Source organism: Ceratotherium simum, chromosome 18, assembly GCF_057802395.1.
Source record: "Ceratotherium simum simum isolate JZ-2026a chromosome 18, ASM5780239v1, whole genome shotgun sequence".
Classification (NCBI taxonomy): domain Eukaryota; kingdom Metazoa; phylum Chordata; class Mammalia; order Perissodactyla; family Rhinocerotidae; genus Ceratotherium; species Ceratotherium simum.
The window spans coordinates 54,354,250-54,367,200 of NC_141917.1; the positions used below are offsets into that span (position 1 = coordinate 54,354,250).

A 12,951-nucleotide genomic window follows, 5' to 3' on the forward strand; every position below is an offset into this window, starting at 1 on the left:
GTTCCCCTTGCTAGACTGCTATAATTAGTCACAATAAATAGAGCCTCAGTGCTGAGGAGACGTTTTTGCATGAGAGCCAATTCAAGAAAAATTTAAATACATACAGACCACATTCTAAATATAACAGTTTTTCACTATCTTCTCAAGTACTAATTCTTTAACACTCTTACCTCTGTAAACCAATTTGCATGTCCCAACGCCCACACACATACACAGAGTGGAGTGGGGTAGGAGCAGAGGTATCTTGATGCTTCTTGCTCTCTCAATACAATATTCTGTTGTTTTTTTCTCTAAAGATTTAAAGATTCTTAAATTTCAAAAGGAAGAAAGCACAGCAAGAGACGGAGAGACAGTCTCCTTTGCTTGATACCTGGAGCCGACCATGCCTCAAGCTAGGTACTCCTTGGACTTGTCAGTTTTGGGAGCAAATAAATTTCCTTTGTTACGTAATCCAGTTGGAGTTGGGTTCTTATCACCTGCAACAAAAAGTCCTTATAATAGTTATGATGCTAATGAAGTTCTTTGTCCTCTTAACCAAAGTCACCCTGCCCATAAGAGATGAAAAAGGGAAGAAAATAAAGGGCTGATGGGAGAAGGAACTCTGTCTAATGTTATCATATTGTAATAATTTATCTTCATATCTGTAAGAATGTGAGCACCTTAAAAGCAGGTAACCCTAGGCACAGTGTGTAAAACATAGTTAAAGCTCAAAAAGTATTTATTGATTGAATAAACTTGATTTATTCACAATTTAAAAAAAAAAAGATTTAAGGGCCAGCCCCGTGGCATAGCGGTTAAGTGCGCACACTCCGCTGCTGGTGGCCCGGGTTCGGATCTGGGGTGCGCACCAATGCACCGCTTGTCAGGCCATGCTGAGGCCGCGTCCCATATAAAGTAGAGGACGATGGGCATGGATTTCGGCCTCAGGGCCAATGTTCCTCAGCAAAAAGAGGAGGATTGGCAAGGATGTTAGCTCAGGGCTGATCTTCCTCACACACCAAAAAAAAGATTTAAAGATTCTTTTGAAATCTATGTACTCTTACATGTACATAGAACGTTCTTCAAGGATACCCAAGAACTCTTCAATACATTTTTGGTTGTGGAGGAGGACTTACTCTTTATGGTATAACCTCCTTGACTGTTAGATGTAGCATCTAAAACCTAAAAAAAAAAAAATAGCAAAGCTACCATCAACAATTCAACGAACAGAGGTAAGAGGTTAAAGTATATACCAGCTCTACAAATGGGACAGTCAGTGTATATGATTGAAGAAGTTATTTCATGATGTTTCTCTATATCCTGGGTCTTCTTTTTCAACTCCTGTTTCTATCTCCATTTTAGTGTGAATGTCCCTGATTTTCAGTCAACACAATCAACCACTCCCCATCTTTAACTTCATTTTTTTCAGTTACATATGTGCATAGTTTTAAGTCAGATAGTTCTTTAAATCTTATAACAAAATCAGCACACCTCTGATCAGCAGCCCATTCCTGCTGTCCAAAAGGAACCATTTTCTATTCTTTTAACTGTGTGATTTACTGTTTACAGTCATAATTCTCAATAATGTCCTTATACTGCTATTTTTTGGTTATACAGTTTTAAAAATTACCCACTAACTTCTTACAATGGAAGATGAGGGTTTAGCTCTTTTATACCACCACCAGCACACATGTACACTCATATATATCCCTCTCTCTCCCCACTCTCTCAATACAGTTGAATCATAATTTTTGGTTAAATCAGTATTCAGTGTTTCCATTACTATGACTGTATGATTTACCATAGTGCCCTATGTACCCTATTGTGATTACATTTCCTTTTTCTTTTAACAACTTTTAGTTTGCTCCAGATTTAATACTGCCTTGTTTATTTTCATTTGCCTAGTTTTTTATGCCTATCACTAATTTATCTCCAGCTCTACCAGAAGTGTAAATCTCTTCTCAGTAAGCTCAAATACATCAGGTAATTTATCAACTTCATTGTTTCCCTTGGCGATGTCCCACTTAGAGCCAACCATCCCTGTCATTCTCCAGCGTGCACTGACTGCTCTCTATGCCTACTGAAAGGTGCCAGCCTAGGATCATCCAAGTCTTGACAATTTCCTTTGCCCCTCTTCTGTGTTGGAACTACTGTTTCTTAGATCCCACATCTTCCTCTTTTTTCATTTTCATCCTTGTTTTGGGAGACTACACACTCCAATAACTTCCTAAGAAAGGGTACACAGGAGATAATTTTTTAGACTTTGTAAATCTGAAAATGCCTTTATTCTACCTCATGGTTGTTTCCTGGTTTGGCTTGGTACAGAATTATAAACTGAAAATCATTTTCCCTCAGAATCTTCTAGCTTTCAACATTGCTGTTGAAAGTCCAATTCCTTTCTGATTCTGGATCCTTTGTATGCTGATTTTGTTTCCTTTTAGGGTCTTCCCATTATTCTTAATGTCATATGCCAGCACAGTGTGCCATGGGATGAGTCTTTTGTTCACTTATTGTGCAGGGCACTCAGACGCAGTTCGGAAAACTCATTTAGTTCACTTCTGGGAAGTTTTCTTATATTATTTCTTTAATAATCTCCTCCCTGCATTTTCTCTGGTCTTTTTTTCTGGAACTCCTATTAGTTGTATACCAGACCTTGTAGGATGATCCTCTAATTTTCTTATCTTTTCTATAGTCCATCTTTTCGCCTTTTTTCTGGGAAATTTCCTTGACTTTCTCTTCCAAACTTGCTATTGCATTTTTAATTTTTGCTATCATATTTTTAATTTCCTAAAGCTCTTTTTTTTTTTTTTTTGGTGAGGAACATCCACCCTGAGTTAACATCTGTTGCCAATCCTCCTCCATTTTGTATGTGGGTCGCCTCCACAGCATGGCTTGACAAGTGGCATAGGTCCACACCCCGGATCCAAACCCGTGAACCCAGGCCCCCAAAGTGGAGGGCACCGAACTTAACCACTATGCCACTGGGTCAGCCCCTCCTAGAGCTCTTTGTTAAACTTGCTTCTGGATGCATTCTTATCTTTTATTTCTCTGATGATATAGATGGTAACTTATTTTTATTTCTTAGCTTTCTACTTTTAGAATTGCCTGTTACCTTGGAGTTTCTTTTTATGTTTGTTTGTTTTGGTCTTTTTCTTTCAAGTTGGAGGATTTCCTCAAATGTCTGGTGCTCCCTAGATGGCTATTAATAGTTAAGAGTAAGACACTAAAATATTGATTAGAAGCTCTGTGTCAGTCTGTAAGCATGTCAAGTACTGAGCATCACTTTAAGGGTGACTCAGCCTTTTCACTGGACACTCTAACCATCAATATTTTTAAGACTTTTCTCTTGGGCTGGTCCATTCCACAGAGAAGCATGCTCTTATCTCATTTAGGAGGATATAAATTCAGCTGCCTGCATTTAGCGGACTGAGTGGGCGAAGAGAACTGGAGGTTTCACCATTTGGTATGAAGAATTTTACTTCATCTGAACTCCAGAGTTCTTTTACTTTGGCCTCACCAGAACATAAAATAAACCTCCAGTCATCTGCCAGGACCAGGAAGAGGCTGCACTTTCACTGTGCGCAGATGTGCAGGAGGGAATCTACTAAGCCTCTTTCCAGCTCCACCGACACCAATTTCATAGGCTCCTGGTGCCTCCAATCCCTGAGACTTGATGGAGTCTATTGCATGAACCAGTTTGCTTCCTGGCTTTCCACTGCTAGCTTAGATTTCAACTTTCTTGGGCTGTCTGATACTTCTATTACGATTCTTCAATGTGCTTTCTTGCCTCCAAAATGTTGTCGGTATTGTCTCCTCACCCATCCTTGAGAGTTTTGCAGTTTTTTTTTAAATCCCTTTACTGTCTTCAGGAAAAAAAGAGAGAGAGAAATGTGTATATTCAATCTGCCATGTTAAACCACTATTCCCTCTGTGAAACACTGTCTTCTCTTTTCTGAGACACCACTATTTGGTCTCCCACCTCTCTGGTGTTCTTGCCCAATTTTCTTAACTGGCTTCTCCTGCTCTGTACAATCTTTAAATATGAAGGGCCCCAGGGGTTGCTCCTGGGCATCTACTCTTCTTTACAGTTCTTCTCTAGATGACCTCATGTGTGTGAGGGTTTAAATACTATCTAGAGCAAAAGGAGGCTTTAGCTCTACCCTGACCTCTGCCTAGTGAACCTCTCCTCTTGCATATCTCTAAGCATTCCAAAAGTAGCAGAATTTATCATTTCCTATCTAAACCTGCTACCCCCTAAAAGCTGCTCATCTCTTAGTCTTCTCTGTTTGTTACTCAAGCCAAAACTTCAGTCATCCTTGATTCCTTTTTCGCTCACTCCAAGCAGGCAAACCATCAAGATCCAGCAAGTCTACCTCCAAAATATATCCAGAACCCATCCCTTTCTGTCTAGCACTACTAGTACCATCCAAGCCATCATCTTTTGCCTGGCCTCCCACAATAGCCTCTTAATGCCTCCCCTTGCTTCTCTCCTCCTGCTTCCCCTCCACCTCCCCACCTACACACATTCTCTCCACAATGACTAAGGTAATCTTTTTTGCAAGACAGATTATGCCACACCTTGGCTTAAAACCCTGAACGGGGCTTCCACTGCACTTATGATACCCCAGACCCCTTAGCTTGGTCTACAAGGACTTGTATAATATTACCCTCTCCAATCTCTTTAATCTCATCTCTACTCTCCCCTCTGCCCTATACTCAAGCCACACTGGCTTTTCTGAACATGACAAGCTCATTCCTATCATTGGGTTTTCACAGACTCCTTCCTCTATCCGCAATGTTCTCCTTGTCATTTAAAGATTTTTATTTATTTAATTTTTTCCCCCCAAAGCCCCAGTAGATAGTTGTATGTCATAGCTGCACATCCTTCTAGTTGCTGTATGTGGGACTCGGCCTCAGGATGGACGGAGAAGTGGTGCCTCTATGCGCACCCGGGATCCGAACCCGGGCCACCAGCATTGCAGTGCGCGCACTTAACCACCAAGCCACAGGGCCGGCCCCTCCTTGTCATTTAAGCCTCAATTTAAATGTCACCTTCTCAGACCATCCCTGACCACCAAGTCTAAGTTCGAAATTATTTTCAAATAAAAAGCTAAAACAAAAAGATTGGCTTTGGTAAACAATTTGAGAAGTAATCTGGCAGGTTAAGAACCTGACAATATTCTTGAGACAATTAGTGTTGTGGAAATATCACAGATCCGGAAAAACAAAACAAACCTAAGTTTGGTCCCTGTGTTACTAATGTGTGATCTTGGGAAAGCCACCCAAAGCCTCTCCGAGCTTCAGTTCCTCCACCCCAGAGTGTTGGAATGATCAAACGAAAGAAGGTACATATATAAAAGTCTTTCCTCTGTAGTAAAGTGTGTAACAATAAGTAGGACCAGAGCCATAACACGTTCTCACTTTCACAAACTGCGGCTGCTCCACTGTCACTTTCCCGAGATACAAGGCCGTCCCCTTGCCTAGCTCGGGCGGCACACAAATTTGCCTCTCCAGGAGGCCCACACGCGCACCACTCGCCTACCCAGGTGCCAGCAGCAGCTGCGCGAGAGCGCAGGCGCGGAGCCAGGCCACGTGAGGGCCTGGCCAGGCTCCCCCGGGCCGCAGCCTCGCTCTGGCCCGGCCCCCTCTCGAACCACTTCGCGGGATCTCCATGGAAACGCATTCTCGCAGGAACCGGCAGCCGCCAATGGGAAGGGAGCGAGTGCCACGAACAGCCCAATAAGGAGGGAGCGGCGCGGGGTTTAAACCTGAGGCCGGCCCGGCTCCTCCTGGCGTGCTGCGCAGGAACGGCTGTTGGTCGGTGGTGGGTTCAGGTTCCTGGCTCGTCGGGGGCTCCGTTGCTCTGCTTCTCCCCACTGAACTGCTGCCTGGTGAAGAGGAAGCCATGGCGCTCCGGGTCACCAGGGTGAGCTGCTGCGGACGGTGAACAAATGCGGCCTTACTGGTGCGCTGCGTGTCCTCGCCCTATCTCGCCTTCCGGAGGCTCCCCCCCGCCCTCGGCAGGAGCGGACCCAGGCAGCGATCTGGGGAGGTGGAGGGGGGTTGGTGGGCCTCTGGCATGGTGGGGGAGTTTGGGGGACGTACGGACAGAGAGAGGAAGGTGAGAAAGAGAACTGGACGGGCCTTGGATAAATGTTGGGGAGGCAAGTGGAGGGTTGACGGGAAACCAGGGCCCCTGAGTGAGCTCCCACCGATTGCTTAACCCCCTTCCCGGAACGAAGGTGCCTGCAGTTGAAGGTTTTTCGGTTTTCTTTCAGATGTAAATTCGTGGTATTTTAGGGCCGGCGGGGACTAAACCTCGATGGGTGAAAGAAGAAGTTCTGGGAGGAAACTAACTTGTCACAGCCATAGCGTAGACCCTGGGACCCCAGTTTCCCTTGGACCCATTTACAGCCGCCTTTCCTCCGGAGAGCCTCTCTCTTGTCCCACCTTGATTAACCCTTGACTCACTCTAACCTGGCTGGGCCAGCTCTCAAAGTGCTCTTGCTTCTTTCAGAACACGAAAATTAATACTGAAAACAAGGCGAAGGTCAGTATGGCAGGCGCAAAGCGCGTGCCTGTGGCAACTGCTGCAGCCTCCAAGCCCGGGCTGAGGCCAAGAACAGCTCTTGGAGACATAGGTAACAAAGTGAGTGAGCAGCCGCAGGCCAGACTGCCTCTGAAAAAGGTAACTATCTCCCGATTCAACTTCCCTGAGTCCACCTTCTAACTGTGACTCTTGATGGAGGAACATTCCATTCTCTCCTTTTCATCCACAGGAAGCAAAAACTTTAACTGCTGGAAAAGTTATTGCTAAAAAACTACCAAAACCACTGGAAAAGGCGCCCGTGCCTGTGCCAGAGCCGGAGCCCGAGCCTGAGCCAGAACCCGAACCTGAGCCTGTTAAAGAAGAAAAACATTCTCCCGAGCCTATTTTGGTAAACTTATTGTGCCAGTTTAGAATCTGTTGATTGTTTGTTGCCCCTCGTTTTACTAATGCATGGAATAGCATTTAAATAAATACTAAAAATTGTAACATTTATCCAGTGCTTAGCAGGAGGTAGTTTCTGCTAAGGGCCTTACATGCATTGACATAATCTTATACTCTCTTACCTAGTATTATTACCTCTACTTTTTTAGATAGTGGTTTAGAAAAGTATTAAGTATCTTTTCGAGAGTCACACATCTAATCAGTGGCACATATTGGATTCAAAACCTGGCTGTCTGGCCTCAGAACCTGTGCTTTTAATCGTTTTGTTCTATTGCCCCTCCTTCGTTAATGGTATTGAGTAGTAGCTGCCTGGACCAGTGATTTTGCTGTCTTTGGTACAAGCCATCACTGTCCAATATTTGTTGACTGAAACACAAATTATTCTCTTGAATCTTCTTTTTTACTCCCTAATATGACCACTGAATAATTAATAAGCCTGTAACATTGCAATATATAAAGATGTAAAGCAGAAAGAAAGTGTAGCTCTTCAGAGAACAGGTAAGAAGATGAGTTAATGTGTAGCCTCAAAAACTAAGAACTTTTTATTAACTATCAGGTATGTAAATACCTTCTACTCCTGGGAAGGAAAATCAGACCATCTAAAAGAGGCTACTTTGCTGAAGTTGCAGTGAACTACATTCTGAAGCTCTAATTTTAAAAACTTAGTTAAAACTTCTTGGGAAAATATCTGTAAAAGTCATTCAGCCTAGCTCCTTATATCTGAGGGTAGGAGATTTGAGGCTATTGCTTTAGTATTGACCTTCTGGACATAGCACATGAAACCTGTAGCATGCAGTCTTTTATTGGCCATACCAAACCACCTGAGGTTTCCTTGAAAGTCCCATACTGATTCTTGCCTTTGCTTTCCCGCTTATTAAAAATGCCTTTCCCACCTTCTGTCTCTTTTAGCTAATAACCTTTGCATCCTGCAAAACAGCTCAAGCATCAACTCCTGAAACTTTCCCTAACTTCCCCCAACCTCACCCTTGTTCCTAGAATCAGTCTCCTTACTTCATTTACTTATTTCTTCTAAATTCAAAGCCCCTTGAGGACACCATAAAGCCAGTGCCTAGCACAGAGCTTGACTTGAAGAAAGTGTTCCATAAATGTTTGAACAATGGGGTGACTGGAGCTTGAAGAAAATGGTTAATGGTGATAAAGTCAGTTAATCCTTGGTAGAACTTATGTTCTCCTGAGCAGTGAGAAGCAGTCCATGTTTTCACAGAAAGTCTAAAGACTGACTTGTCATTCCTTTGGATTAACTTCACATGTTGCTGATAAACAGATTAACTACTTATCAGTTTCCTTTGGAGGAAAGTCTAGAATATGAATTTGCTTCTCTGTTTTACCTGTTAGTGTTTAGGTTCTGTTCTCTTCAAATTGGCTCAGTCTAAGTTGGCATTTCAGTTTTCATATTAATCACTTCCTAAAGAGAAATTGAATACATTTGAAAAGAAGATCCTTTTCCATTAAGGAAATGAATTACATGTCTGTTCAGCAGATGGTCTCTTGAGTTGGTACCAGTAATCTGACCTTCATGCCCAGATTGGATGCTCTTCTTTGCTATTATTTCAGAAGGTCTCTCTGTTTCAAGGTTGATACTCCCTCTCCAAGCCCAATGGAAACATCTGGATGTGCCCCTGCAGAAGAATATCTGTGTCAGGCTTTCTCTGATGTAATTCTTGCAGTGAATGATGTGGATGCAGAAGATGGAGCCGATCCAAACCTTTGTAGTGAATATGTGAAAGATATCTATGCTTATCTGAGACAACTTGAGGTCAGTATTATTAGTCTTTGTTTTTTCTAAACTGCATCTAGCTTTATTAAAGATATTTCCATTAACAGTTTACAATAGTTCAAGGATGATGTGAGCGGCATTTCTTAACAGTAGATTTCACTTTCAAAATCTCCTTCATAGAATACCAAACATAAAAAGTTGCTAAACAGACCAATGAAGTCTTTATTTTCCATTTTGAACAGGGAGATTTCCAAGTGAGAGCAGATACTACCATGGCTCTTTGTAATGGAAAGTCCGCAGATTGAAGGATATATTGATATCCATCACAGTTAGGAGCCAGCAAGTCCCAAACATTGGGTTTAAGAAGGCTAACAGGCAGGAGGTGGATGGTAGTGCAGAAGATGCTGAAAAATTACAGCCAACCCCAACACATGGCATTTTGAGTGAATGTGGCTGATGGGTGTGCCATATCAGGGAAATTGTTGTTTGTGTCCAAGAGGAATTTTCTTCCATTTCATCCCACTTCCGAAACTTTCTATTGGTGGCATTTGCACTTTCCCCCCAAAACTAAGGAAGCATTCTGTATGCTAACAACATGAGCTATACAGTTACTAAATTGACCCAATTGTTGGTTTATAATGCATTCTCTTCTCTTGGCATCATTAACATCTTCAGTTTCTTGCCTGGTTCTTTTGGGGATCTCCATTTTCTACAGGATTGTCCTGCAAGAAGACTTCTTTGCCAGGACCTGCTTTGGGTTTCTTCACCATTTTTAAAGTTTGTGTTCTAACTGTGGAGGAGTGGGCTTAGCAGATGTATGTGCTGGTCCTTGATGGTTCATTCTTCTCTATCTGTGGTGTTTTTGGGGTTTAAACCCTGGAGCAGGAGAGTGGTAACACATTAGGTTCCAGCTGATCTGGGAGCTGCTGCTATTTTCTCTACTTCATAAAGCTCAGGTTCTGGGTTTAGAGTCTTAAGTGAAAAGATCTGAGATGATAGTATGGCATCTTTATTTGGGAAGAAGTGAGTGCGGGGTGTGGGCCAGTAGCAGTGATGGTTAATTGAACATAGATTTGCCAATATGAAAAACCTGTCACATTTTCCTATTTAATGTTGGCTTTCTTCCTCAGTGATAGAGCTGTTTATAGTGACCATATAAATAATTAAGCTTAGAATTATTAGAGATTCTAAATGCTCCACAGCTATTCTGTAGTGACTGATATTTTTGGTCAGAAATGTCACATGGAGTCTTGCTTCTAAGGATAATCAGCTTTTTTTTTTTTTTTTTTTTTTGCAGGAAGAGCAAGCAGTCAGACCAAAATACCTACTTGGTCGTGAAGTCACTGGAAACATGAGAGCCATCCTAATTGACTGGCTAGTGCAGGTTCAAATGAAATTCAGGTTACTGCAGGAGACCATGTACATGACTGTTTCCATTATTGATCGGTTCATGCAGGTGAGCATAATTCAGTAATTGAGGGTTCTTCCTTCCAGGGTCCTAGCATAGTCAGAAGAAACAGATGTTTTCAGCTAAAATCTGTCTTGGTGGAGAGGGTGTCATTAACTGAGATTTTGTTATGGGAGTAGGTCTTTCCCACCTCTCATTCATAGCTCTGTGTCTCCTTTTTCAAATACGTGTTACTTAATCAAGGTGAAATTCCCATTGCAGAATAATTGTGTGCCTAAGAAGATGCTGCAGCTGGTTGGTGTCACTGCCATGTTTATTGCAAGCAAATATGAAGAAATGTACCCTCCAGAAATTGGTGACTTTGCCTTTGTGACTGACAACACTTACACTAAGCACCAAATCAGACAGATGGAAATGAAGATTCTAAGAGCTTTAAATTTTGGTCTGGGTCGCCCTCTACCCTTGCATTTCCTTCGGAGAGCGTCTAAGATTGGAGAGGTACAGATTTCTTGAGAAATCTTTGATAATGGTACATTAGGGAATACTGCTAACCAAACGGATCTAATTCAACTGACTTATATACCTATAAGTACATGAGGAAGGGATAAAGGTGTTCTTTATTTCCAATCAGGCTGTATATTATTAAAACCTTCCATGAGCAATTGCATTTGAGCGTTTATAGACAAACGTTTGTAGTCATAGTTATGGGCATCTCGGATATTGCCAAGGCAGAATTCTCTGACAGAAGCTCAGTGACCCGTCTGTTTTGTTCTAGGTCGATGTTGAGCAACATACTTTGGCCAAATACCTGATGGAACTAACTATGTTGGACTACGATATGGTGCACTTTCCTCCTTCTCAGATTGCAGCAGGAGCTTTTTGCTTAGCGCTAAAAATTCTCGATAATGGTGAATGGGTAAGCTCTGTCCCACCGACCTAGGTTACCCTAAGCTTTTAAATTGTAAATAGTATTTGCCTGAAGACAGAACCCTTTTCATTAAAGGGCAATTCAAATGGTTCCTAAATACGGGATCTGTTGAGGGAATGATTAAAAATGGTATCCTGTTTGTGATGTTTTCATAGAATGTTTCCATTTCATTACCTAATTTCATCTTTCTCTACTCCTTTGAGACTCAAAGGCAGAGCAGTTACTACTCCTTACAAATGGAGTAGCTCAAATAGGTCAAATGACATACTAGAAGTTCATTCATATTCATTGATTCAACAAATATTTCTTCTATGTGCCACATGCTGCCCTAGGAATAGAACTAGGAGTGAGAAAGTCAGCCTCAAGGATCTTGGAGTCTAGCTTTGGGGTGGACAAGTCAGCAATTACAAAAGTGTGATTAGGTTCGAGCACATTAATATATATAATAGCTTTAAGCACAGGATCCTAGAGAAGCCTGAAAGAATACCTGGGGAAGAAGGGGTCTTAAGCTTATCTTAAACTTTAATTATGATCAGTCATACAGTATCCATCTCCCTACCCTAATCTCGAATAACATCTAGAAATTTTATGAAAACTATTGTTGGTGAGCATTTTTAACATTAACTTTTGTTGTCATAGACTCCAACTCTACAGCATTACCTGTCATACACTGAAGAATCGCTTCTGCTTGTTATGCAACACCTGGCTAAGAATATAGTCATGGTGAATCGCGGGCTTACAAAGCACATGGTAAGTCAATCAGTTGCATGGTAGAATGTTGGGGAAAAAAGTGAAAATAATGAAGACTTCATGCCCACAAATGCATAGCTTATTTTTGAGGAGTTGATGTTTTAAGTTAATATCTGTACCATTGGATCTTAGGATGTTTTCCTTCGTTAATTACTATGCTTTTCCCTTCCAGACTATCAAGAACAAGTATGCCGCATCTAAGCATGCTAAGATCAGCACTCTAGCACAGCTGAATTCTGCACTAGTTCAAGATTTAGCCAAGGCTGTGGCAAAGGTGTAACTTGTGAACTTGACTTGGAGTACTATAATATCTGCAAATAAAATTGGCACCATGTGCCATCTGTACATATTATATGTTACATGTATTTACTTTTAATAAAGTTTCTGGTCCTTTTTACTTCTTATACCTTAACTCATTTGAATGTGGCTCCTTCCCACTATAGGGTAACCTAAAAGTTGTCTTAAAGATATGGTGGGAAATATTAAAAACTTTTTCAATTTACCTGGGACCTAATTAATATATATAATTGTTGCTTATTGGTTCTTATTGTTTTATGTACCTGGCTTTTACTTTATTAATATGAATTACTGAGGTCGTGAAATCATTTAAAAAACCCTTTTTAGTGCATATAAGCCCAGTCATCATGGAGAACCTGCTGCCTAGTTCTACTTAAGTAAAAGTCTACCATCTCATCCCTAGTCCCCGTTTTCTGTTTTCTTCTGGTGGTTGCTTCCATAATTCTAAGTAATCTAATTTTACCATTTTCTTGAATTATCAACCTTAGCTAGTATCTTTTTCACTTATTTTTTTAAGAACTTTAATTTATATTCTAAACCTAGTTTAGTTTTTGTTTATTGGTTAAGAAAATAAAACAGGATCCTCAAATACAAAAGTATCTAAAAAAAGATTACCACTCTCCCCCTTACTCTTCTACTGTCTCGATTCCATCTATCTGAAGGATATCAGCAATTTGGGATGTATCCATCCATGCCTTCTATAAACATAGACATGGATAGAAATTGTTATGGGGGTTTTAACAAATGGGATCATTCTGTATAGTACTTATAATTCCTTTCAACATGTATAGGCCTTAACTGTATTGGGGCATTACATTCCAAAATATGGATATACTACAGTATATTCAACCATTCACCTG

The 12,951-nt window shown here is 41.3% G+C and overlaps 1 protein-coding gene across 2 annotated transcripts; it reads left to right on the plus strand.

Moving 5' to 3' along the window:
• The first annotated feature begins 5,738 nt into the window (after positions 1–5,738).
• On the plus strand, positions 5,739–12,198 carry CCNB1 (cyclin B1). Of its 2 annotated transcripts, none has more exons than XM_004422894.3 (9): positions 5,739–5,905; positions 6,497–6,667; positions 6,759–6,917; positions 8,565–8,747; positions 10,006–10,164; positions 10,378–10,614; positions 10,892–11,032; positions 11,684–11,794; positions 11,967–12,198. In XM_004422894.3, exons 1-9 carry the CDS (start codon positions 5,885–5,887, stop codon positions 12,072–12,074), a joined length of 1,290 nt encoding a protein of 429 aa, XP_004422951.2. In that variant the 5' UTR covers positions 5,739–5,884; the 3' UTR covers positions 12,075–12,198. The 2 variants fall into 2 exon arrangements, with proteins under 2 accessions (XP_004422951.2, XP_087299496.1); XM_087443370.1 differs by having other exon boundaries at positions 5,776–5,944.
• Positions 12,199–12,951: the final 753 nt, after the last annotated feature.

Bases quoted from the DNA above. Each gene is read 5' to 3' on its own strand.
- CCNB1 (XM_004422894.3), top strand. From the start codon at position 5,885: ATGGCGCTCCGGGTCACCAGG. The intron at 5,906-6,496 runs GTGAGCTGCTGC...TGCTTCTTTCAG, and splicing joins TGGCGCTCCGGGTCACCAGG to AACACGAAAATTAATACTGA. The intron at 11,795-11,966 runs GTAAGTCAATCA...TTTCCCTTCCAG, and splicing joins GCGGGCTTACAAAGCACATG to ACTATCAAGAACAAGTATGC.